The 24,574-nt window shown below is 44.7% G+C and overlaps 1 protein-coding gene across 4 annotated transcripts in view; it reads right to left on the bottom strand.

The window, feature by feature from the left end:
* Nucleotides 1-20,624, bottom strand: part of FBXW11 (F-box and WD repeat domain containing 11) — a 409,123-nt gene extending 388,499 nt beyond the window's left edge. For 2 of the 4 annotated variants that reach the window (XM_040344702.1, XM_040344701.1), the window contains exon 1: nt 20,447-20,624. In XM_040344702.1, the coding sequence (XP_040200636.1) occupies nt 20,447-20,491 (45 nt within the window). In that variant the 5' untranslated portion in view covers nt 20,492-20,624. Of the gene's footprint in view, nt 1-20,240 lie in introns of all 4 variants that reach the window. The other 2 variants (XM_040344705.1, XM_040344703.1) reach the window with 2 other exon arrangements.
* Nucleotides 20,625-24,574: the final 3,950 nt, after the last annotated feature.

The raw sequence follows: 24,574 nt of genomic DNA, 5'->3' as shown, positions 1-24,574 counted from the left end.
CTTTTGCAGCAATTACTGCCTCAATGCGGCGTGGCATGGAAGCGATCAGCCTGTGGCACTGCAAGGGTGTTCTGGAAGACCAGGATGCTTCAATAGCGGCCTTCAGCTCTGCGTTGTTCGGTCTCATGTCTCATCTTTCTCTGGGCAATGCTCCATAGATTCTCTATGGGGTTCAGGTCAGGCGAGTTTGCTGGCCAATCAAGCACAGTAATCTCACGGTCATTGAACCAGGTTTTGGTGCTTTTGGCAGTGTGGGCAGGTGCCAAGTCCTACTGGAAAATGAAGTCAGCATCCCCATAGAGCTCGTCTGCGGAAGGAAGCATGAAGTGATCCAAAATCTCCTGGTAGACGGCTGCATTGACCCTGGACTTAAAGTGGAGTTCCACCCATAAATATAACATTACATCAGTAGTTTTAAAAAAAATTCATTAGTCCTTTACGAAATATTTTTTTTTTTTTTTTTAGATGCCTTCAAAGTGTTGTTGCTAGGCAGAATAGTTAATCTTCCCACTTCCTGCACCTAGGTGCTTAATGCTTCCTAACCTACACCGCACAGACTCCTGGGAATGTAGTGGGTGTAACTTTCCAGGAGTCTGTGCACTCCCCAGTCTCAAAGAATCATGTGACTTGGACAGCACAGGTGCTGAAACCTGATCTGACACTGCTTGTGCAGCACTGAGCATGTGCAAGATGTGCAAGGTTGAAATCCAGGAAGTCATACAGTCTGGCTTCATGATGCCCACACTTAAGATGGCCCCAGTCAATTTCTATTTTATAAAGTGTCTAAATGCTGTAACAACCTAACAAAACGGACCTTAGTTTACAGACTAACTGTAGTAGAATACATTAAGCTTGTGTATTACAGGGGTATTTATATTTAAAAAGTGAAATTGTGGCCAGAACTCCGCTTTAATGAAGCACAGTGGACCAACACCAGCAGATGACATGGCTCTCCAAATCAACGCAGACTGTGGAAACTTCACACTGGACTTCAAGCATCTTGCAGTGTGTGCCTGTCCATTCTTCCTCCATACTCTGGGTCCTTTGGTTTCCAAAGGAGATGCAAAATTTTTCTCTCATCAGAAAGGAGGACTTTGGACCACTGAGCAACAGGCAGGTCTGTTTTTCTTTAGCTCAGGTAAGATGCTTCTGATGTTGTTTGTTGTTCAGGAGTGGCTTGACAAGAGGAATACGACATTTGAAGCCCATGTCCAGGATCCATCTGTGTGGTGGTCCTTGATCAGGGTTTCCAACTTCCAGAAAATTTACAAAAAGTTTGTAAAATCTGTACTTTTTGCATCTGTCCTTGAATGTCCATTGCGGACATATAGGCTGCATGTCTAACTGACATTCATGGACAAATGCAACAATTATGGATTTTACAAACTGTTTGTAAATTTACTGAAAGTTGGCAACCCTGCTCTTGATGCACTGACTCGAGCCTCAGTCCACTCTTGTGAAAGTCCAACACTTTTAAATGGCCTTTTCCTGCAAATCCTCCAGGCTGCAGTTATCCCTGCTGCTTGTGTGCCCTTTTCTGCCACATTTTTCCCTTCCACAAAACTATGTGCTTTGATACAGCACTTTGGGAACATCCAACTTCTTTTGCAATTACCTTTTGAGGCTTTCCCTCCTTATGTAGGGTGCCAATGATGGTTTTCTGCACAACTGTCAGGTCAGCAGTCTTTCCCATGATTGTGATTCCTACTGAACCAGACTGAGAGACCATTTAAAGGCTCAGGAACCCTTTGCAGATGTTATGGCTTAATTAGCTGATTAGAATGGGACACTGAGCCTAGAATATTGTACCTTTTCACAATATAATTTTTTTTCTGAGATTGTGGATTTGGGGGTTTTCATGAGCTGTAAGCCATAATCATGATCCCCGTCGCCGGCCAGCGCTGTACACATTCAGTGCAGACAGGACTGCTACAGACCCAGATCTCCACCATCGGCCCGTGATGTACACACTTCACCAGGACTAATGCGGATGAAACATTTAACCCTTGACATGCCTGATAATCTCCTCAAATGTGAGTGTTTTTAATCCCTTTATATTAAAGATGTTTTAAATATGCTGCACTTAGAGGGCGCCGTTCTCTTTCTTCTAGTCTAGACTGTCTGCAACTCTCTGCTCTTCCCCTACGCTCACTGGAGCAATGGATTGTGGAGGGGGTGGAGTGGCTCACTGAGATGCTGATCCGGGTATTCCAAAAGAGAAAAAAATAAGTTGTTGTAACTGCTCATAAATTGTTAGCTGTATTTTTAACTTCAGTTAGTGTGTCTAAAATATGCTGGTACAGCAAACACTCCCCCTGACATATTAGCAATCCTGCTGTCCAAAGGTGCCCCTGTACTCCATCCAGCTTGGGGGTACTCTAATACAGGTGTGTTACTGGCCAGATCACCAAGTAAAAATACAGGTTAAAAAAAAACACACCACACACACGCGCAGCAACCACCTCTGAAGGATTGGTTAGCTTCAGTATATACTTTTGGGTTTAATACCACTTTAAACAAGTGTATTAAGTTGCTGTAGTGTAGTGAGTAGCAAGCATAAAAAAAAAGAAAAAAAAAAAAATTGTACCCCTTTTGTCGTCCATGGACGGACACATCTTCCTTAAATCTTGACTTGTGGGTTATGTTCTGTCTATTAGAGGACTAGGCAGACATGTTAAATATTTAAATACATGTAACTTTAAACAGAGTTGAACAGCCCCACCTAGGGGGCGGTCCTTCCTGTCATAACCCCTCACCCTGCAGCCAAGTTAGTCAAAAAGCAGTACAAACTTAAAAAGGAGGGGTGGGTGCCGTGTCCGTCCATGGACGACAGAGAAAAGGATTTTACGGTGATTAAAATCTTGTCCATGGATGGACACAGCTTCCTTAAAGCGGGGGTTCACCCTATAAACAAGAAAAAAAAAATTCTTCTAGCGTAAAATCAGGCATTGTAGCGCAAGCTACAGTATGCCTGTCTCTAATTTTTTATCCCCGTACTCACTGTGTAATCGTACATAGACGATTCCGACTGCCCACGGGGAATGGGCGTTCCAATCCAGACGGAAGGTGATTGACGGCCGGCTCTGGCGCGTCACGCTTCTCCGGAAATAGCCGAAATAGGCTTGGCTCTTCACGGCGCCTGCGCATAGCCTGTGCGCAGGCGCCGTGAAGAGCCGAGACCTACTCCGGCTGTCTTCGGGGAGCGTGACGTGCCAGAGCCGGCCGTCAATCATCCTCCCTCTCCATAGGCACGCCCATTCCCCGCGGGAGTCGGAATCTATAATGTACCAGTACACTGAGTACGGGGATAAAAAATTCGAGACAGGCATACTGTAGCTCGCGCTACAATGCCTGATTTTATGGTACAATGTTGACACTGAGGGTGAACTACCGCTTTAACCACTTAAGGACCGCCTCCTGCACATATACGTCGGCAGAATGGCACAGCTGGGCACATGTACGTACAGGTACGTCCTGTACTAGTAGCCAGCTATGAGTCGCAATGCGCTAACTTGGACCGCAGGACTCGGACCTGATCGCCGCTGGAGTCCCGCAATCGGTCCCCAGAGCTGAAGAACGGGAAGAGCCGTGTGTAAACAAGGCTTCCCCGTTCTACACTGTGGCGGCAGCATCGATCGTGTGATCCCTTTTCTAGGGGAACACAATCAATGACGTCACACCTACAGCAACACCCCCCTACAGTGGTAAACACACTTCAGGTCACACATAACCCCATCAGCGCTCCCCTGTGGTTAACTCCCAAACTGCAATTGTCAGTTTCACAATAAACAATGCATTTTAAATGCATTTTTTGCTGTGAAAATGGCAATGGTCCCAAAAATGTGTCAAAATTGTCCGCCATAATGTCGCAGTCACGAAAAAAAACGCTGATCGCCGACATTGGTAAAAAAAAAAAAAAAAAAAAAAAATTATAAAAATGCAATAAAAAACTATTCCGTAAACGCTATAAATTTTGCGCAAACCAACCGATAAACGCTTATTGCGATTTCTTTTACCAAAAATAGGTAGAAGAATACGTATCGGCCTGAACTGAGGGGAAAAAAATGGTTTTATATATTTTTGGGAGATATCTATTATAGCAAAAAGTACAAAATATTGCATTTTTTTCAAAATTGTCACTATTTTTGTTTATAGCGAAAATAAAAACCGCAAGTGATCAAATACCACCAAAATAAAGCTCTATTTGTGGGGAAAAAAAGGACGCCAATATTGTTTGGGAGCCACGTCGCACGACTGCGCAATTGTCAGTTAAATCGATGCAGTGCTGAATCGCAAATAGGGGCACGGTCTATTAGCTGCATTTTGGTCCAGGTCTTAAGTGGTTTAATCTTGACTTGTGGGACATCCCCAAGCAGTGTCAAAAAAAAAAAAAAAAAAAAAAAAACTCTTAAAAGACGGTTGGGAACAGCAAACAAAACGGATTTCACCCTAAACAAGCAGAGCTCCTCAACGGAGAAGGTGCAACCTCAAACATTGCAAAATCTTGCGGCCGGAGGAAGCATCCGAAGACGAATTCACATCAACCTTGTAAAATTTGGAGAAAGTGTGAACGGACGACCAAGTCCCCGCCATACTCACCTACGAGACAGACGCTTGATGACAGAAAGCCCAGGAGGCACCAATTGCCTGGTCGAATGCGCCGTGACAGGGAAGGAAGGTGCCCGCCCCTTAAGGCAGGGTTTGACAAATTTGCTTGGAATCTAGGAGCCAGCTAAAAAAGTTAGGAGCCAGGAAACGTGCTCGTCTCGCCAAGCTTGCGCGCAGAAGCGAACGCATACGTGAGTAGCACCCGCATATGTAAACGGTATTCAAACCACACGTGAGGTATCGCCGCGATCGTTAGAGCGAAAGCAATAATTCTAGCTCTAGACCTCTAACTCAAAACATGCAACCCGTAGAATTTTTAAATGGATCCGTCCCGTGTGAAAGGGCCCTAAGACTTTCCAATACTGAGCCTATTACAGGAACCTCTGGTCTTCTGGAAAAGCAGTTCCTTTCTTTCCCAGATAATTCACACAAATTAACAAGGTCAGGGTGAAGCTACTGAAGAACCTAGCTCATGTATCACATTAACTGGACCAATCCAGCTCTCTCTCTTTGTCAAAAGTACAAATATGAGCTACGTTCACAATTTCAAAGATATAAAAAAAAAAAATCTAGAATCATTACCAATTCTAACATCATAAGAAAAAGTCAACCCAGAAGTAAAAATAACTCAAATCCCCACCTCGAAGCTGCTTATAAATGCATGTATTTACTGCTGTCAGCACAGCCAAGGGGCACAGGGATGTCAATCATAGCATTTGCATATAAATATGCAGTTTCTAGCATGTGAATCTGAAATTTTACCCATCTATAATTTGCTTTGAAGTAATTTGGAAAAGGGACTTGAGTTCTTCAGTTTTCCATGAATCCCAGGACAATATATTTTTTTTATCCTGATGGACACCGCGCCGGTTCCATAGGACCGGCGTTCCGCGGACTAGGCCGAAGCCTCGCCTAAAACATCCTGCCCGCAGGACCTTTTCCCAGGATCGCGGCGAGCTGCAGGTAGGATGTTTTAGGCGAGGCCGCGGCTTCGGCCTAGTCAGGGGAGCACCGGTCCTAAGTTTTAGGCAAGGCCGCGGCTTCGGCCTCGTCCGCGATCCTGGGAAAAGGCCACGGACTAGGCCAAAGCCTCGTCTAAAAACATAGGACCACGGCTTCGGCCTAGTCCGCGGAGCACTGGTCCTATGGGAAAAAAAAAAAAACAGTGGCTGCCGCGCTGCTCTCTTACCGGCGGGGATGGAGCAATAATCGCATTCAAAAATGACAGTGACGGGCAGTACGAGGACCGGGCCATGTCCACCATCCCAGCCAAGACCCCGCTCGCCAGGATGCCATTTCTGGTCGCCATGGGGACCAGAATTTGGCGAGCCCTGCCTTAAGGGCATAGGCCTGGATGACTATCTGCCTGATCCACCAAGAAATGGTGGCCGGTGAGACCGCCAGGCCCTTCTGCAGACTAGAAACCGCCACAAACAGCGAGTCTGACCTCCGGAACGGAGCCGTAGCAGACAGGTACACACGCAGAGCAAAGTATGTAGCGCAGCCTCTCTGGGATGCGACGGTTGACGACACAAGTACAACGTCCTCATTCAGGTGAAAATCTGGAACTACCTTCGGAAGAAAAGAAGGCTGCGGGTGTAGCACCACTTTATCCTTATGGAGGACCAAGTATGGTGACTTGCAAGACAAGGCCGCCAACTCAGAAACACTTCTGACAGATGTAATGGCCACTAGAAAGGCCACCTTCTGAGATAGTGTCAAGAGAGGAATTTCTCTGACGTTCTCAAAGGGAGGTTCCTGAAGAGCCGAGAACACCAGATTCAAATCCCATGGAGGAAGCGGTGGTCTAATTTGGGAGGGGGGGGAAAAAAATCACATGTCGAAACGCCTGTACAAAACGTAGACACCAGTGAATGGGTCACCAAGGGTCGTTGAAAGAAAACAGCCAAGGCTGAAATCTGTCCCTTAAATGGTGCTTAAGGCAAGTTTTTGATCTACTCCACGCTGTAAAAACAGCAGGACCCTGGAAACCGAATATGCCCGTGGACACCACTCCATCTCTTGGCACATAGAGATGTAGGCCTTCCGGGAAGATGATTTCCGTGCCCCCAGCATGGTTGAAATGACCGAATCCGACAGACCTCGGTCCCTTAGTACCTTGCTTTCAAAAGCCATGTCGTTAAAGCCAGCGACTGTAAAGCAGGATGAAGTATGGAACCTTGAGAGAGAAGGTCCTCCCGCATTGGCAGCCGCCAAAGCGCATCCACCACTAGGCACACAAGGTCGGCATACCAGGGACCAATCCGGGGTGATTAGAATCATCAGGACCCCCTTGGTCTCCACTCTGCGGAGCAGATGAGAAAGCAACTTCAGTGGGGGAAAGGCATAAATTAGTCGTGCGCCGTTTAGGAGATATTTCACTTGTAGTCCGCCGAAAATCTTCACTGCACGTGCGCGGGGGAAGAAACTAAACTAAGTGCCATTTCTTCCCCAGCCCGTGGGGTGAATTACGGCTCCGGTGCGCATGCACGGGAGTGACGTCACATGGCTCTGGTGAATCACAGCGTCGGAGTCAGTGGCCCAGAAGATAGATGCTGCCTACTGTGGGGACATCGCTGGATTCTTCTGCAGGTAAGTGACACGCTGGTATGTGATGCATACTATTATGCTTTTCATTTGCAGGCTGCAGCAGCGGGCTAAAGAAGTAGTAAAACCCATCTGTGTTTATTTCCTCTTTAACAACTTCACCACAGTCTGGGAGTGTCTGCAACTTTTCCAAAGGAAGGAAGACTCTCGCCTCCGAAGAGTCCAAAATCAGTACCAACACCGACTTCTGAACGTTCAACACCCAACCAAATTCACGGAGGGTCCGACACGTCCTCCTCTACTTCTGAGCCAGAAGAAGATCGTCCAAGTAGCCCACGATAGCGATGCCTCGCTGTTTCAGCAAAGCCAGAATCGGGGCGAGCACCTTGGTGAAAACGCTTGGTGCCGACGCTAGGCCAAAGGGAAGAGCCACAAGTTGATAGTGGTCTTTGCCGATCGCAAAGCGCAGAAACCTGATGCCTGGCGCAGATGGGGACATGCAAGTATGCGTCCTTGATGTCCAAGGACGCTAGAAAGTCCCCCAGATGGAGCGCAGCAACCATCGAACAAATTAATTCCATCCTGAACTTTCGCACCTTCACAAAGCCATTGAACGGACTCCGTCCTTTTTTGGGACTACAAACAGATTTGAATAAAATCCCTGAAACCTTTCCTCCAGGGGCACAGGTAAAATTACCCCGCACCTGAGCAAGTCTTGTGCTGCTCCCATTAACCACTTCCCTACCGGTGCATTGTAAAATGACGCCGGCAGGGACCCTCTCGCGATCCGGGTGGACGTCCTGTGTTCCCGGCGATCTAGGGGGCGCACGGCAGCGCTCGTGCACCGCGATTGCCGCTAGGCACCCGCGATTGCCGGTGATTACGGCAGGAGTGTGGATCTGTGTGTGTAAACACACAGATCCACCTCCTGTTAGCGGGGAGGAGACCAATGTGTGTTCCCAGTACAGAGGAACACACATCGGTCTCCTCCCCCCTACAGTTAGAACACACCTTAGGGAACATATTAACCCCTTCAGCGCCCTCCAGTGGTTAACCCCTTCCCTGCCAGTCACATTTACACAGTAATCAATGCATATTTATAGCATTAATCGCTGTATAAAATGTGAATGGTCCCAAAAACGTGTCAAAAGTGTCCGATGTGTTCGCCGTAATATCACGGTAAAAAAAAAAAAAAAAAAAAAAAAAAAAAAAAAAATCGCAAACCGATAAACGCTTATTGCGATTTTTTTTACCAATAATAGGTAGAAGAATACGTATCGGCCTAAACTGAGGGGAAAAAAATGGTTTTATATATTTTTGGGGGGATATCTATTATAGAAAAAAAAATTAAAAAATATTGAATTTTTTTCAAAACTGTCGCTCTATTTTTGTTTAAAGAGCAAAAAATAAAAACGCAGAGGTGATCAAATACCACCAAAAGAAAGCTCTATTTGTGGAAAAAAAAAACATGTCAATTTTGTTTGGGAGCCACATTGCACGGCCGCGCAATTTTCTGTTAAATCGACGCAGTGCCGAATCGCAAAACCTGGCCTGGTCTTTTAGCTGCATTTTGGTCCGGGGCTTGAGTGGTTAAAATCAGGGCACGCCGATACTCGCTTCCCGCACTGTGTTTGAACGCCGTTGCCAACATATACCGAGCGCAGTATTGGCTCCCCTCGAGGTTATGCGAGAGGAGCCGAGCGTGCCCGAATGTACTGCGCTCGGTATATGTCGGCGGCGGCAGCATTCAAACAGCGCGGGAGAAGCGGGGAGGACACCACGAAGGCCGCAGACGGACGCCGGACTGGACAAGGCTGCCGATGGACGCCGGGCAAGAGACCAAAACTGCAAAACTAAGCAATAAAAAAAAAAATTCACGTCTAGATTAGGGGTGCGCGCTATACGCCGGTGCTCGCTATAGGCAGATAAATACGGTACTTCCAAAACTCACCTGTGAACACAGTTCACTGTGCTATCCAAAGATGCAAGATAAAGCTCTATCTCGTGCAAAGAAGAAGCCATATCTGAATATCAGACACGTTTCCATCTCCTCTAGGCCAAAGCTCATTTAAAATGGTCTGTTGCCACATGGACGATTCTGTGGTCAGACAACCCGAAATTTGACATTCTGGCAACAATGGGCGCCGTGTCTTCGGCCTAACATGAAGGATCTTCTGCATGATGAGTGCTCAGTTCAAAAGCCTGCATTCTCTGATGGTATCAGGGTGCATTAGTACACACACAAAATTGGCAGCTTGCACATCTGGAAGGGCACCATCAATACTAAAAGATATATCCATGTTTTAGAGAAACATATGCTCCCATCCAAACAATGTCTTATTCAGAGAAATCCTTGCATATTTCAGCACAATGCTAAACCACATACTGCATCTATAACAGCAGCATGGCTTCATAGTAGAAGAGTCCGGTTGCTTAACTGACCTGCCTGCAATCCAGACCCTTCACCAATTGCTAATATTTGGCATATTTGACACAAATGCACAAAGAACAACCAGGACTGTCAGGCAAGAATGTGACAACATTGCTCTCCCAAAACGCCGGCAACTTGTCTCCTCAGTTACCATATATTTAATGCGTGTTAGTAAAAAGAAGAGGGGATGCTACTTTGTGGTAAGCATTGCCTTGTCCCAACTTTTGAGATATGTTGATGCCATCGATTTTAAAATTACCTTATTTTTTTCCAAAGATATGTCATGCGGGTCTGGCTGTGTGACTGGCCGGAGCCGCATGACGTGACACGCATGTGCCCAGGAGCCGTCAGTCACAACACAAATGGCACGGGTGGTGCACAGTCAGGTTGAAAAAAAAAAAAAGTCCATCTAGTTCAACCATTAAGAAAAAAAAAAAAAAAAAAAAAAAGATGTACATTATTTTACCCACAGTTGTTCCAGAGAAAGGTCAAAACCCCAGCCAAGCATGCTCCAATTTGCTACAACAGGGGGAAAAAAATCCTTCCTGAGAGGCAAATCAGATTTTCCCTGGATCAACTTTACCTATAAAATGTTAGTACTTTACCATTACATACATTTAGGAAAGAATCCAGGCATTTTTTCAAAGCAATCTACTGAGCTTGCTAGAACCACCTCTGGAGGGAGTCTATTCCACATTTCCACAGCTCTTAAAGAAGCCATTCCGTATTTGGAGATAAAATCTTTTTTACTTCAGATGTAAATAAAAAAAATAAAAAAAAAAGTGCCCACTTTTCCTCTGATAACCGTAAAGTGAATAACTCAACACCAAGTTCACTATATGGACCACCGAGATCCACCACATAGGGGAGAGTGCAGGATTACATCAGGCCCGCCTGAAAAACAGACATGCGGGCCTGCTCAGAGAGCCCATGTGAAAGGGGCCTTAGGAGCAAAGCTAAAATGTTAGACAAAACCCTAACAAGAAATCGAATACAGGCGAGTCTAATTTTTCATTAAATAGGTATCCAGTAGACAGTTGATTATAAAAGGGCACCGTTTCAGGTGACAATACAGAGAACACTGCAGAGGAATGGCATGCATGGCTGTCGTCAATGAAGGAAGCCCTCTAATAAAGCCCATGCACAAAATAGCCTGCATAGAATTTGCTAGGGCCCATGCTGAAGAAGACTACTGAGACTCTGGAGTAATGAGACCAAGATAAAAGTTTTTGGAACTGATGGTTTCAAAACTGTATGGCGTCGCAAAGGTAAGGAGTGGTAAAAGGAGCCACAAGCGTGCCTTATTCGCAGATGACTTACTGTTATTCATCACCTCCCCATATTCCACAAATTTGCTGTCCCTTTTGGATCGCTTTGGGAAAATATTGGGTTTGTTAGTAAATCAAGATAAATCAGAGGCCATGAATGTTAAACATCTGCCAGGGAGGATACTGCAGAGTCTTCAGAACCAATATTCCTTCCTTTGGCAGAAAACATCCCTGGCTTACCTAGGAGTACACCTAACTCCCAACGTTTCATGACGAGGCAAACTACCCACCATTATTTGCTTAAAGGGGTTGTAAAGGTTTGTTTTTTATTTTCTAAATGGGTTACTTTAAGCTAGTGCATTGTTGGTTCACTTACTTTTTCAGGGTTTGGCAAATTTGCTTGGAATCTAGGAGCCAGCTAAAAAGTAAGGAGCCAGAAAATGCGCCCCGTCCCGACGAGCTTGCGTGCAGAAGCAAACACATATGTGAGTAGCGCCCGCATATGTAAACGGTATTCAAACCACACGTGAGGTATCGTCGCGATCGTTAGAGCGACAGCAATAATTCTAGCCCTAGACTTCCTCTGTAACTCAAAACATGCAACCTGTAGTTTTTTTTTTAAATGTTGCCTACGGAGATTTTAAAAGGTAAAGTTTGTCGCCATTCCACGAGCGGACGCAATTTTGAAGCGTGACCTGTTTGGTATCAATTTACTCGGCGTAACATTATCTTTCACAATATAAAAAAAAATTTGGGATAACTTTACTGTTGTCTTATTTTTTTTCCCAAAAAAGTGCGCTTGTAAGACCGCTGCGCAAATACGGCCTGACAGAAAGTATTGCAATGATCGCCATTTTATTCTCTAGGGTGTTCGAATCAAAAAAATATATAATGTTTGGGGGTTCAAATGTGAGGAAAGGAGATGGCAGTGAAAATTGACATTTTTCACTCAGAATTGCTGTTTAACATGTAATGCCAATGGCCACCACCAGATGGCGCCAGCTCACAGAAGGGAGAGCTTGGGACTTCACAAGGCCGCAAAGCCGGGGCCTCAATTACCGGCCGTCGTGGGCCTGCCGCGATCACGCAGCGGGGGGGGGCGCACGGAGACACAGGATACTATGCCTGCGTGCGCCCCCACCTCCCCCGCCGCGCGATCGCGGCAGGCCCGCGGCGCCGGTAATTGAGGCCGCAAAGCCGGGGCCTCAATTACCGGCGATCGCGGGCGCCAGGTCACAATTTGTCGCAATTGCGACCTGGCGCCCGGATATTGTCGACCCCTGTAAGCGATACTATGCCCTACGCTTTCCCACTCCACTTGTCTATGGGATACGGGTTGTAGGAAATGGCCTTTACACTAGCCACACACACCAGCGGTCTTTGGCAACCCCTGGTTTCCGCCAGGAATGCAAGCTGTAGGCTTTGACTGGTGAATAAACAAGGGTCTTTATCACATTGGGGGCTATATTTACCATAGAGGGTTACGTCCGCCATCACACAATATTAAACAGTCTACAGCAAATCTATCATTTTTAAATTCGCTACAGCAATCCAGCCCAAAACTAGCAGTACGCACCGTGTTTGAAAATAGGTGCATGCAGGAGGTCTCTGAGGGGGGCATCTTCATGCTTTATAAACTACTCTTCAATACTATGGCCAAGTTGAGTTATCAGTTGGCCTGGGAGAGGGACCTAGACATATCACCTGGAGGGGGAGGATTGGCACAAATGGATTCACAAAGGAGTTTTAAAAAACGTGACTTTGGGCGAGGCTAGCTAAAGTGCAAGCTAGATGGTACCTAGTGCCAGAACGCCCCTCGAAGATGTTTTCGGGCTCGTCGGCCTCCTGCTTCAGAGGATGGGGACAGACAGGCACACCTTTACACACATGGTGGACTTGCCCTAAAGCAGGGCTCGACAAAATCCGGGCGCCAGGTCGCAATTGCGACAAGAAATGACCGCTGCGATCGCGAGGTGGGGCGCACAGAGGCACAGGATCCTGAGACTCAGTGCGCTCCCTGCCGCGCGATCGTGGCGGGCCCACGACGGCCGGTAATTGAGTCCCAAGCTTCCTTCTGTGACCTGACGCCATCTGGTGGTGGCCATTGGCATTACAAGTAAAACCAGTTCTAATGTGTAATTTTTCACTGCCATCTCCTTCCCTCTAATTAGAACCTACACACACACACACACACACACACACACACACACACACACACACACACACGAGAATAAAATAGCCATTGTTGCAATATTTTGTCACTCTGTATTTGCAAAGCGGTCTTACAAGCGCACTTTTTTTGGGGGGAAAAAATACACCTTTTTATTTAAAAAATAAGATAACAGTAAAGTTATATTAATTTTTTTTTATATTGTGAAAGAATGTTACACCGTGTCAATTGATACCCAACATGTCATGCTTCAAAATTGCGTCGGCTCGTGGAATGCCGACAAACTTTTACCCTTTAAAATCTCCATAGGCGACAATTAAAAAAATTTGACAGGTTGCATGTTGAGTTACAGAGGAGGTCTAGAGCTAGAATTATTGCTCTCGTTCCAACGATTGCGGCGATACCTCACATGTGTGGTTTGAATACCGTTTACCTATGCGGGCACTACTCACGTATGTGTTTGCTTCTGTGTGACGGGGTGCGTTTTCTGGCTCCTAACTTTTTTAGCTGGCTCCTAGATTCCAAGCAAATTTGTCAAACCCTGCCCTTAAGTGCACCATTTTTGGACGAGAGTAAACTCTTATTCTTTGTTACGTCGGTTATTATTAGGCATCATGCACACTGGACAACGTTTTTTTCTACAGTCAAACTCACCATCATGTTATCCTATGTGTCCATGCACACATAGGCTGTTAGTAATTTTGGGCAGTGGCGTTTTTAAACAGTTAAAAAAAAAAAAAAAAAAAAAAAAAAAAACACAACTAGTGGGTTCCGAGAGACATTTTTCAGCTGTAAAAACGCTCCAACACTGAAACTCTGAAAACGTCACTCACCAGCGTTTAACATTTTTGATTCATTGAAGGAAAAAATAAAATAAATATTTTTTTTCCTTCAACAAAAAAAAAAACTTTAACGTCCAGTGTGCATGAGGCCTAAAGGTGCAAGTATTGCCCTACTGAATAAAACAGAAACTGTCCCAAGACACACACAGACACCCAACATTTTTCTTGTTCCTGGCAGCCAAAACTGCTATTGCAACCACTTGAAAAAGCCCACTTATAGACAGAGCCATAATGAAGCGTAAACCAACTTGGATAATGCTAAACGAAAAAATATTTAGTGTCTTGCGAGACAAACGACGTCTGACAAAATATGGTCTCCTTGGCTGGCCTACTTACAGGTACCAGACATTGATTCTTGAAACGTTTGGCCCAGATTGCCAGATGGACTCGCCTCCTTTTCCTACACATCTTTTTCCACTCTCCCCCAATTTACCCCTTACTCACTGTTCACAAACAAATCTGTAGTGGGAGCCTCATTACCGAGCAAAGAATGCATTGTGTTCTGATAATTGCACTCGACTATGCAAGATGAAGTTTAATTGTTTGAAGAATATTTCATGACGGTCTTGTGATTTTCTTGTTCTCAGATAATGGGTGCACATAGGGAGGATCTGCAGAGCTACCCCAGGGTGGGCCCCGCCAACCACCTGTGGGGGGGCCCTTGTGGGTTTTCTCTATGCGACCACCCATATTTTTGGTTCTCATGTTTGCTCGTATCCAATCTTATTTGCAAAGCCTCAATTTGGTTTCTCCCTCCACCCCCAATTACGCTCCCTTTGGTTCCCTATGTATTTATGATGCTAAATGATATGAGCATGGCAAGGGATGTTTGCCGCTCTATTTTGTGACGCTTGTAAACACTTTCTCAAAATCTATTGTAACAGAAAAACTTATGGTGCCTACAGAAAAACATGGTGGTGGCAGTGTCCTCCTGTGAGGGATGGATGAGTGCTGCTAGTGTCAGGGAGCTGCATTTCATTGATGGCATTATGAATTTACAGATGTACTGCTCTATATTGAAAGAGAAGGTGCTACCATCACACCATGCCCTTGGTCTTCATGCACTTTTCCAACATGGCAATGGTCCACACCACACATCTAAGGCCACTGTCGTATTTCTGAAGAACAGGGTGAAAGTAATTCAGTGGCCAAGTATAGTATGTCTCCTAAACCCCATGCATTTATGGGGAATTTCTTAACTTTTCTCTTAAGCATCACTTTCCAACCAGCATCCAGGCTCTAAAAGGTAATTCTTGAATAGGAAGAAAAAAGTCGCAATTTGTCACCAACTTGTTAGTTCCATGGCTAGACAACTTGGTGCTGTCCTTACAAAACATTTGATGTACTCGTTATTGTTGCAGGTATATTCATTTTTGCATCAACTAATTTGAGTAAAACTGAATATTTTTAATCCAAGTTATATTATTAAAGCGGAGGTTCCGCCGTTTTTTTTTTTTTTTTTAAAGCCAGCAGCTACAAATACAGCAGCTGCTGACTTTTAAAAAATGGGCACTTACCTGTCCAGCGAGCCCACGATGTCAGCAGCCGAGGCTGAGCAATCGCTCAGTCCTCGGCTGCTTTCGACACAATCCTTGGTGAGGGAATCAGGAAGTGAAGCTTTCACTGCCCGATTCCCTACTGCGAGAGGATCGCGGGGCGCCGTCACTGGTCCCCGCTCTCCTAGGAACATTGTATCCCAGAAGACAGTGGGGGGGGGGTTACGTGACAAGGCCGGATTCCCCGCGGGAGTCAGAACCCGGAAGTGGTGCAAATACCTCCGCTTTAACCTTACTTTCATGTAATGAAGCTAAACAAATGTTCTATAAAACTAAGTGTCAACAATTTATAAATTATTCTCATGTTACAGTGCTCATTTACATGGTCACAGCATACATACATTTTATAGCACCAGAGCTGTAATAGCAATAAAAAAATAAAAATAAAAAATAAAAGTTGGTTTTGACAACCGAATATAAGAATACTTTAAAAAAAAAAACTCCCATTAATGTTGTTAATTCTGTCTATCTGCTGTCCACCACTTCTGGGAATCCCTAGTCACAGCATCTCCTCTGCTCATTCCTTAGAATAAGTCTAGGTTCACATCTATGCAGTTGATGCGGTTTTAAACCCGCTTTTTTGTATGCAGTTTTCATGCATTTTTCTTAAAAAAAAAAAAAGAAAAAAGCCCGGCAGTTTAGGAAAAGGCGTTGAGTGGATGAGTGAGCGCTATCCTGAAAAAAAAAAAAAAAAAATCGCAAAGAGGCAATCACCAAAAGAAAGCTCCATTTGTGTGAAAAACAGTACACAAATTTTGTTACGGTACAACATTAAATGATCGCGCAATTACCAGTTAAAGCTGCGCAGTGCCAAATTTTAAGGTTAAAGTGGTTGTAAACCCTCTGAGAACTTTCACCTACAGGAAAGCCTAGATTAAGGGTTACCTGTAGGTGCTTGCAATATCTCACAGACCTACACGGTTTAGGAGATATTTGCAATAAATAATGCACCGATGTCTACGGAGCATGCGCGCTGTAGACAACGACGCAGGCGCACTGAGCGTGCCGTTGCTGAATGGCATCATGACGTGTCTGCTCCCGCGCGCACATATGGGAGTGACGTCATCGCTGCCCTGACCAGTCACAGCACCGAAGCGACGTACCCGTAAGAGGGTGAAAGACGGACGCGAGGAAATCGGGGACATCGCAGGTTTCGGTTTCAGGTAAGTGAAACATAATGGGTTATTATGCGATGCATAGTAGCCCATTATGCTTTACCTTTGCAGGGAAACAAAGAGGAAGTAAACCCATCAGAGTAGCAATAGGTATTGAGGGGTGACGTTGCCTATAAACTGAACAACATTCATCCTGTCCTTGCTGAATTTCGATGTGTAGCGGTCCCTGTTCAACAGAGGTCAATTGTTTGGTTAGACCAGGGCTCGACAAATCCCGGGCGCCAGGTCGCCATGGCGACTAGAAATAGGGTCCTGGCGACTTGAATTGGAAGGGGGCAAAAAAAAAAAAAAAAATTGAGCTGGGGCCATCTGGTGGTGAGCCGTTGGTATTACAAGTTAAGCATTACAAGTTAAACAGCAATTCTAATGTTGTTTTTCACTATTTTCACTGCCATCTTCTTCCCTCTAATTAGAACCCCCAAACATTATATATATTTTTTATCCTAACACCCTAGAGAATAAAATGGCGATCGTTGCAATACTTTCTGTCACGCCGTATTTGCGCAGCGGTCTTACAAGCGCACTTTTTTTGTGAAAAAATGACACTTTTTTTCATTAAAAAATTAAGACAACAGTAAAGTTATCCCCATTTTTTTTTTTAGAATTATAAAAGATAATGTTACGCCGAGTAAATTCATACCCAACATGTCACGCTTCAAAATTCCGCCCTTACCCTTTAAAATCTTCATAGGCGACGATTAAAAAAATCTACAGGTTGCATGTTTTGAGTTACAGAGGAGGTCTAGGGCTAGAATTATTGCTCTCGCTCTACCAATCGCAGCGATACCTCACGTGTGGTTTGAACACCGTTTACATATGCGGAGGCTGCTCACGTATGTGTTCGCTTCTGCGCGCAAGCTCGTCGGGACGGGGCGCGTTTTCTGGCTCCTAACTTTTTTACCTGGCTCCTAGATTCCAAGCAAATTTGTCAACCCCTGGGTTAGACTTCTCTGGAAAAGGACAAGTGGTAAAGCTTTTTTTGAGCAGCGGTTGCAACTAGAGCCGAAACTAATCGATTATGAAATTAATCGATTACAATTTTCATAATCGAGTAATCGGGCTCAATGGGGCTTAGGTAAATATTGGGGACTTCTGTACACAGAAGATCAAGGTAAACATTGAGGCTCCATTCACACCATGGCATAACGTTTTTCGGGCGCAATCACCGCAATTCTGCCCGCGATTCTAAGACGCTGCAAATCGTGGGATGCCCTTGCGATCCCCACTATTTTGAATGGCACAAAATCACAGTGTGATTTGGACGTCCAACAAATCGCGGTAAAACCTTGCAAACAGAATCGTGTGACGTACAAAAGTAGTACAAGAACTTCTTTTGGGTGTCCCACAATTCTGTTTGCACGTTTTTACTTTGATTTTTCCACAATTGTCACCCGATCACTCACACTGAGATTTGGTGTCATTCAAAATAGTGGGGGTCAGAAGGGCGTCCAGGAATTTGCGTCATTTCCCAAACGCAGCAGAAATGCAGCGATACCACCCACAAAACAGATGCCATGGTGTCACTTTAACCCTTTTATGCCTAAGCCTATTTCTGACATTTGGTGTTTACAAGTTAAAATCCATATTTTTTACTAGTAAATTACTTAGAACCCCCAAACATTTTTTTTTTAGCAGAGAACCTAGAAAATAAAATAGCGATTGTTGCAATATACTTCACACGGTATTTTTGCAGCAGTGTTTTAAACGCAACTTTTTGGGAAAAAGGACACTTTCATGAATTAAATGATCAGTAAAGATATTTAAAAAAAAAAAAAAATTAACAAACATGTTATACTTACCTCCACTGTGCAGCTCGTTTTGCACAGAGTGTCCCCGAACCTGATCTTCTGGGGTCCCTCGGCGGCTGTCTCCGCTCCCCCCTGCAAGGACTCAACACCTTCATGCAAGCGAACTCGCATGGTGTATTCACTGTAGCCAATCAACGGCAAAGCTCAACAGCGAAGAGGATGTTGGGGGGTGAGCGTGGGACTTTCAAAGGGTCAGGTAAGTATAAGGGGGGGCTGGGGGGGCCAGTATTGTCGGATATTTTTTCACCTTAATGTATAGAATGCAATAAGGTGAAAAAAATTATTTTTTCTAAAGGGTTTGTAAAAGGTAAGTTAGCCCAATTTTTTTGTATAATGTGAAAGATGTTACGCTGAGTAGATACCAAACACGTCACGCTTCATAATTACATGCACTCAAGGAATGGTGACGAACTACGTTACCTAAAAATCTCAATAGGTGATGCTTAATTTATTTGTATTTTTTTACGGTAACCAGGTTAGAGTTACAGATGAGGTCTATGGCTAGAATTGTTGCTCTTGCGCTGACGATCACGGCAATACCTAACATGTGTGATTTGAACACCATTTACATATGCGGGCACAACCTTGTATGCGTTTTCTTTGCTGCACGAACTCGCAGGGACGGGGGTGCTCTAATTTTTTTTTTTTTTTTTTACATTAAAATTGTGTTTTAAAAAAAAAAAAAAAAAACCAAGACCACTTTTATTGCTGTCACAAGGAATGTAAACTTCCCTGACAGTAATAGGTGGTGACAGGTGCTCTTTGTGGAGGGATCAGGGGACCAAGAGACTCCAAATCCCTCCTTTACACTTCAAAGTATTGAGATCGCCGAAAACTGCAATTATGAATACTGTATATATTTTTAAATCCGACGCCATTGGCAGCCAAGTAAACTGGAAGTGACGTCTCTTCCGTGTTTACATTCAGGAGACTGGAACAACGTTGTTTCTAATAAATAATTGAAATATAGAAGCTAGCTGGTTGCTGTGCACAACAGCTCTTGATTCCATCTACCATCTTGCATCCTGGAAGCCCTCATTCACATTGGAGCAGTTTGTCTTGCGATTTGACAGGTCAAATCGCATGACAAATCACAGCAATGCCAGCAATGGCAACGATTTGAAAAGAAGTTCCTGCACTACTTTTGACAATTTTGGGTGCGACTTCAATAGACATGTGTGCATGAAACCGCATAGATGTCTTTCAAGTAGCACCTGATATTGCCCTGACCTGCTACTTTGAAATCAGAAGTAGCATTAATGTTAACCAGGGCAAAAAAAAGATGAAACGGTCATGCACTGATAACAATAAAGTTTATTTGTTTTGTAAAGGGCTCAATGCAGGTTAAAAAAGATACAACTGACAGCTTTGCAGTGACATGTACACAAATGTCAATGATCCTCTACAAAAGATCACACCCCTCTGGTCGCTAAACGTGACCTAATTGGAACACACACACCAAAAGTCGCCGGCAGCACAAGCAAGCAGTTTGCTGATGATTTTCCGGCAGCTGGGATGGAAGAGAGGCGTCAGCAGCGCTCATCATCCATTGTGGATGCTCTGCGGCAGACTCGTCTAGGAGGCCGGCCCCTCCTCTCGGCGGCTACCCACTGAGTGCTCGAGGACTACAGCCTATGGAAAGGGCCGGGGCCACCATTTCCCCTTCCATCTCTATGGCCTTCATTCCCCATCTCTATGGCTTTCATTCTCCATCTCTATGGTCTCCATTCCCCATCTCTATGGCCTCACAATTCCGAGGCAGCGGACGGTGACTAATCACAGAATGAAAATACAAGGGCGGAGAAGATGGAAGAAAACAATTAGGCTTTGGTTACCTGCAACCCTTCGCTCCACCTATTTCAGCAGGCTGGACGGCTGGGGCCTGCTGAGGTCTGCAGTTCTTCCACAGCCGGTAGCTGCCAAGTCCAAATGACCGTTTTTACGTTTCCACATAATGTTCTCTCAACACGCTACACAGCTGAACGGTAGAAGAACCTCTTATTCAAAGAAACAGCGGAGAGCACAAGCAGCCTTCACTTACCATGAGCTCAATTGTTTTATCCTCTATCACTGAGTCCGGCTCCATGATTCCCAGTACCGAACCCAATCTCGCTCTCTCTCCCCTTCCCCCACCACGACTAACGCAGCAATAGCAGGCGGAAGCCAGACGCAGGCGACAGGGGGGTACGTTCCCTCAATAGAAACGTAATGACGAAATATTCACGTGACTGTCCTGGCGCGTCTAAGTATTGCAGCTGGAAAGGTGGTTTAAGCCACAAGAAAATGGCAGCGCGCAAATAAAATAATAATAATAATCTTTGTGTTTCCTCGATTTACGGTGCCTGAAAAGTGTGCAATGCCTATGAATAACAAAATACACAGAAGGGATGTAATACGCAACGTTGTTTCTTGCTCAGCAGACTTTTAGCGCTGGATACAATTGTTACAGCGCCACCTGCTGGTTTTATCTGTTCAGTGGTTGCAGGTGACAGCAGGGTTGATTTACTAGAGGCAAAGTCTGTGCTCTGTAAAGCTGGGCATACACTATACAATTTTCTTATTCCATTTTCTTTAGATTTACCTTCAACTATGTAGTGCAAGGTACTACCTGATTGCATACAAATTGAAAGTGTTTGTGTTTGACTTCATATGTTATATGGTTTTGGTAAATCTAAAGGAAAGCTGTACAATAAAATTGTATAATGTATGGCCAGCCTAAGACCTTTCACGCTGAGGCACTTTTCCGGCGCTATTCATTTCAATGGAAGCTTTCACACTGGGGCTGTGCATAAAGTTGTTGTTTGGAGTGTTTTAATCGCTTGCCAGCCCACTGCACGCAGATATACATCTGTAGCATGGCACAGGCAGGCAAAAGGACGTATATATATGTCCCCTTTAAGATAGCGGCATTGTGGACGCGCGCGTGCGCCGTGACTCCGACTGCTGGTCCCGCGGACTCGATGTCCGTGGGCATTAGGGTGACCACATTTCCAAACTACCATTCAGGTACACTCTCCCTTCCCAAAAATCAGCTTGTGCTGTAACGAATCACAGCACAGTGATTGGACACAAGAAGCGGGATTTATGATTTCTCCAATCACAAGCAGGGGGCGGGATTGTCCTCCTCCAGGTTTTCCCGGCCAGAACAAGTACTGTCAGTGAGTAAAGTGGTGACGTGGAAGCCTTTTTTGGGAGCATCAGATTGGCCCGGGGGGGGGTGGCTGTGTCAGTTTCATTCCAGAACACTGTATTGTCCTGGAATGAATGTGCCCGGGACAGACCTGCAAAATGCGGGACTGTACCGGGCAATCCAGGACACGTGGTCACCCTAGCGGGCATACCCGCAATCGTGTTATGGTGAGGAAGAACAGGGGAAATGCTGATGTAAACAAGGATTTCCTCATTCTTCCTAGTGACAGGACACTGATCACAGCTTCCTGGAATTGGAAGCTGTGATCACTGTCATGTCACACACAGCCCATCCCCCCTACAGTTAGAAGCACTCCCTAGGGCACACTTAACACCTTCAGTTCCACCTAGTGGTTAACCCCTTCACTGCCAGTGTCATTTTCACAGTAATCAGTGCATCTTTATAACACTGGTCGCTGCAAAAATGACAATGGTCCCAAAAATGTGTCAAAAGTGTCCGATGTGTCAGCCATAATGTCGCAATCACGATAAAAATCGCAGATCGCTGCCGTTACTAGTACAAAAAATAATAATAATAAAAATGCCATAATTCTATCCCCTGTTTTGTAGACGCTATAACGTTTGCATAAACCAATCAATATACACTTTTTACCAAAAATATGCAGAAGAATATGTATCGGCCGAAACTGAGGAAAATAAATGTTTTTTTTATATATTTTTAGGGGATATATATTATAGCAAAAAGTAAAAAATATTGAATTTTTTTCAAAATTGTAGCTCTATTTTTGTTTATAGCGCAAAAAATAAAAACTGCAGAGGTGAGCAAATACCACCAAAAGAAAACTCTATTTGTGGGGAAAAAAGGACGTAAATTGTGCTTGGGAGCCACGTCGCACGACCGCGCAATTGTCAGTTAAAATGGCGCAGTGCCGAATCGCAAAACGTGGCCTGGTCTTTGGCCTGCAAAATGGTCTGGGGCTTAAGTGGTTTTAAAAAGCGCCTCAAAAATGTCCCTGTCCATTGAAATTAATGGGAAGCGCCGCAAAATGGCTCTTTTTTTCTTATTTTTTAAGGTCACTTTATCACGTGACATTATAGTGGTTGTAAACCCTTAACCATTTAAAGCGGAGTTCCACCCAAAAATTAAACTTCTGCTTTTCTGAATCCTTCCCCCCCCCCCCCTCCGGTGTCACATTTGGCACCTTTCAGGGGGGAAGAGGGAGCAGATACCTGTGTAATCCAGGTATTTGCTCCCACTTCCGGGCATAGGTCGCCATAGCAGCCTATGCCACGTCTGGCGCCTACTCCCCCCCCCCGCTGTCTTCTGGGAGACACACAGGTCCCAGAAGACAGCAGGAACCAATGGGACCACGCAGCGCGACTCGTGCATGTGCAGTAGGTAACCAGGAAGTGAAGCCACATGTGTGGTTTGAACACTGTTCACTTATGCACGCGAGCTCAGCGGGACAGGGTGCTTTTAAAAAATGTTTTTTTTAAATATTCTTTATTTATAATTTATAATTAAAAGAGGTACAGGTAGCACATTACATCACTTCTATTGACCATATGTATATTTAGTTTCTCATTGACTTCTCGTATTCACTTAAACAATTTATACATAGAAAGGCACATGCCATCAAATCCTCTCAACAAACTATGGGGCAACCAATATATAATAAAAGAAACTAAAACAGACCTATCTCATAATATACACTTGATCTTCTCTAATTAAGTCTAAGGCCCCGTACACACGTCCGAGGAACTCAAAGTGCCAAACACATCGAGTTCCTCGTCGAGTTCAGTGTTGAAGCCGCCGAGGATCTCGGCGGGCCGACTTTCCTCATTGAACAACGAGGAAATAGAGAACATGTTCTCTATTTGGCCCGACGAGTTCCTCGTCGGCTTCCTCGGTGAAAAGTGTACACACGACCGAGTTTCTCGGCAGAATCCAGCTCCGATCGAGTTTCTGACTGAATTCTGCCGAGAAACTCGGTCGTGTGTACGGGGCCTTACAGTTTAAACCACATGAATCCTGTAGCTCATTATATATATATTTCCAAAGCCCCATTTCCTTTAATTATTTCTGACCTGTACTTAACACCACCTGTTCCCACCTTTCCCCACCATTTTATATTGTCCCATTCAACCCCCCCTAACCAATAACAATTCTCCCTTCTATTCTCTGTCCCAAAAAATAAAATAAACATTCGCCCTTGGGACTTTGAGTGAGGTGAGCACTATGGAGCCAATAAAATAACAGGAGTAATTGCAGTATATGTTTAATTCAAGTAAAAAACAGTACATGCATTAATGTCATGAATAAGGATGAGCCGAACACCCCCCTGTTCGGCTCGCATCAGAACTTGCGAACACACCAAATGTTCGTGTGAACTTTAAAACCCTGTTAAATTCTATGGGACTCGAACATTTGAAATCTAAAGTGTTAATTTTAAAGGCTAATATGCAAGTTATTGTTCTAAAAAGTGTTTGGGGACCTGGGTCCTGTCCCAGGAAACATGTATCAATGCAAAAAAATGTTTTAAAAACGGCCGTTTTTTCAGGAGCAGTGAATTTAATAATGCTAAAAGTGAAACAATAAAAGTGTAATATTACTTTAAATTTCGTACCTGGGGGGGTGTAAAGTCAGCATGTGAAAAAGCGCATGTTTCCCGTACATAGAACTGTCCCTGCACAAAGTGTCATTTCTGAAAGGAAAAAAGGCATTTAAAACCGGCTTTGCGGCTCTAATGAATTGTCGGCTCTGGCAATTCAGAGATGATTCATTCATATATTTTTTTTTTTTTAAAGCGTGGGGTCCCCCCAAATTCCATTTACAGGCCCTTCAGGTCATATATGGATATTAAGGGGAACCCCGCCTTCAATTTTAACAAAGGGGACCCCCAGATCCTGCCCCCCCCCCTACGAGGGTGTGTCAGAGGGGGCGGGGTCACATAACGGGTGGCCGCTTCCCCTATATAAGAAATGTCAAAGCTCCAGCGTGTCATTCTGCTGGACTGTG

Source organism: Rana temporaria, chromosome 3, assembly GCF_905171775.1.
Source record: "Rana temporaria chromosome 3, aRanTem1.1, whole genome shotgun sequence".
Classification (NCBI taxonomy): Eukaryota; Metazoa; Chordata; class Amphibia; order Anura; family Ranidae; genus Rana; species Rana temporaria.
The sequence above is the reverse complement of the archived record's forward strand: the minus strand, read 5'-3'. Positions and strand labels throughout refer to the sequence as shown.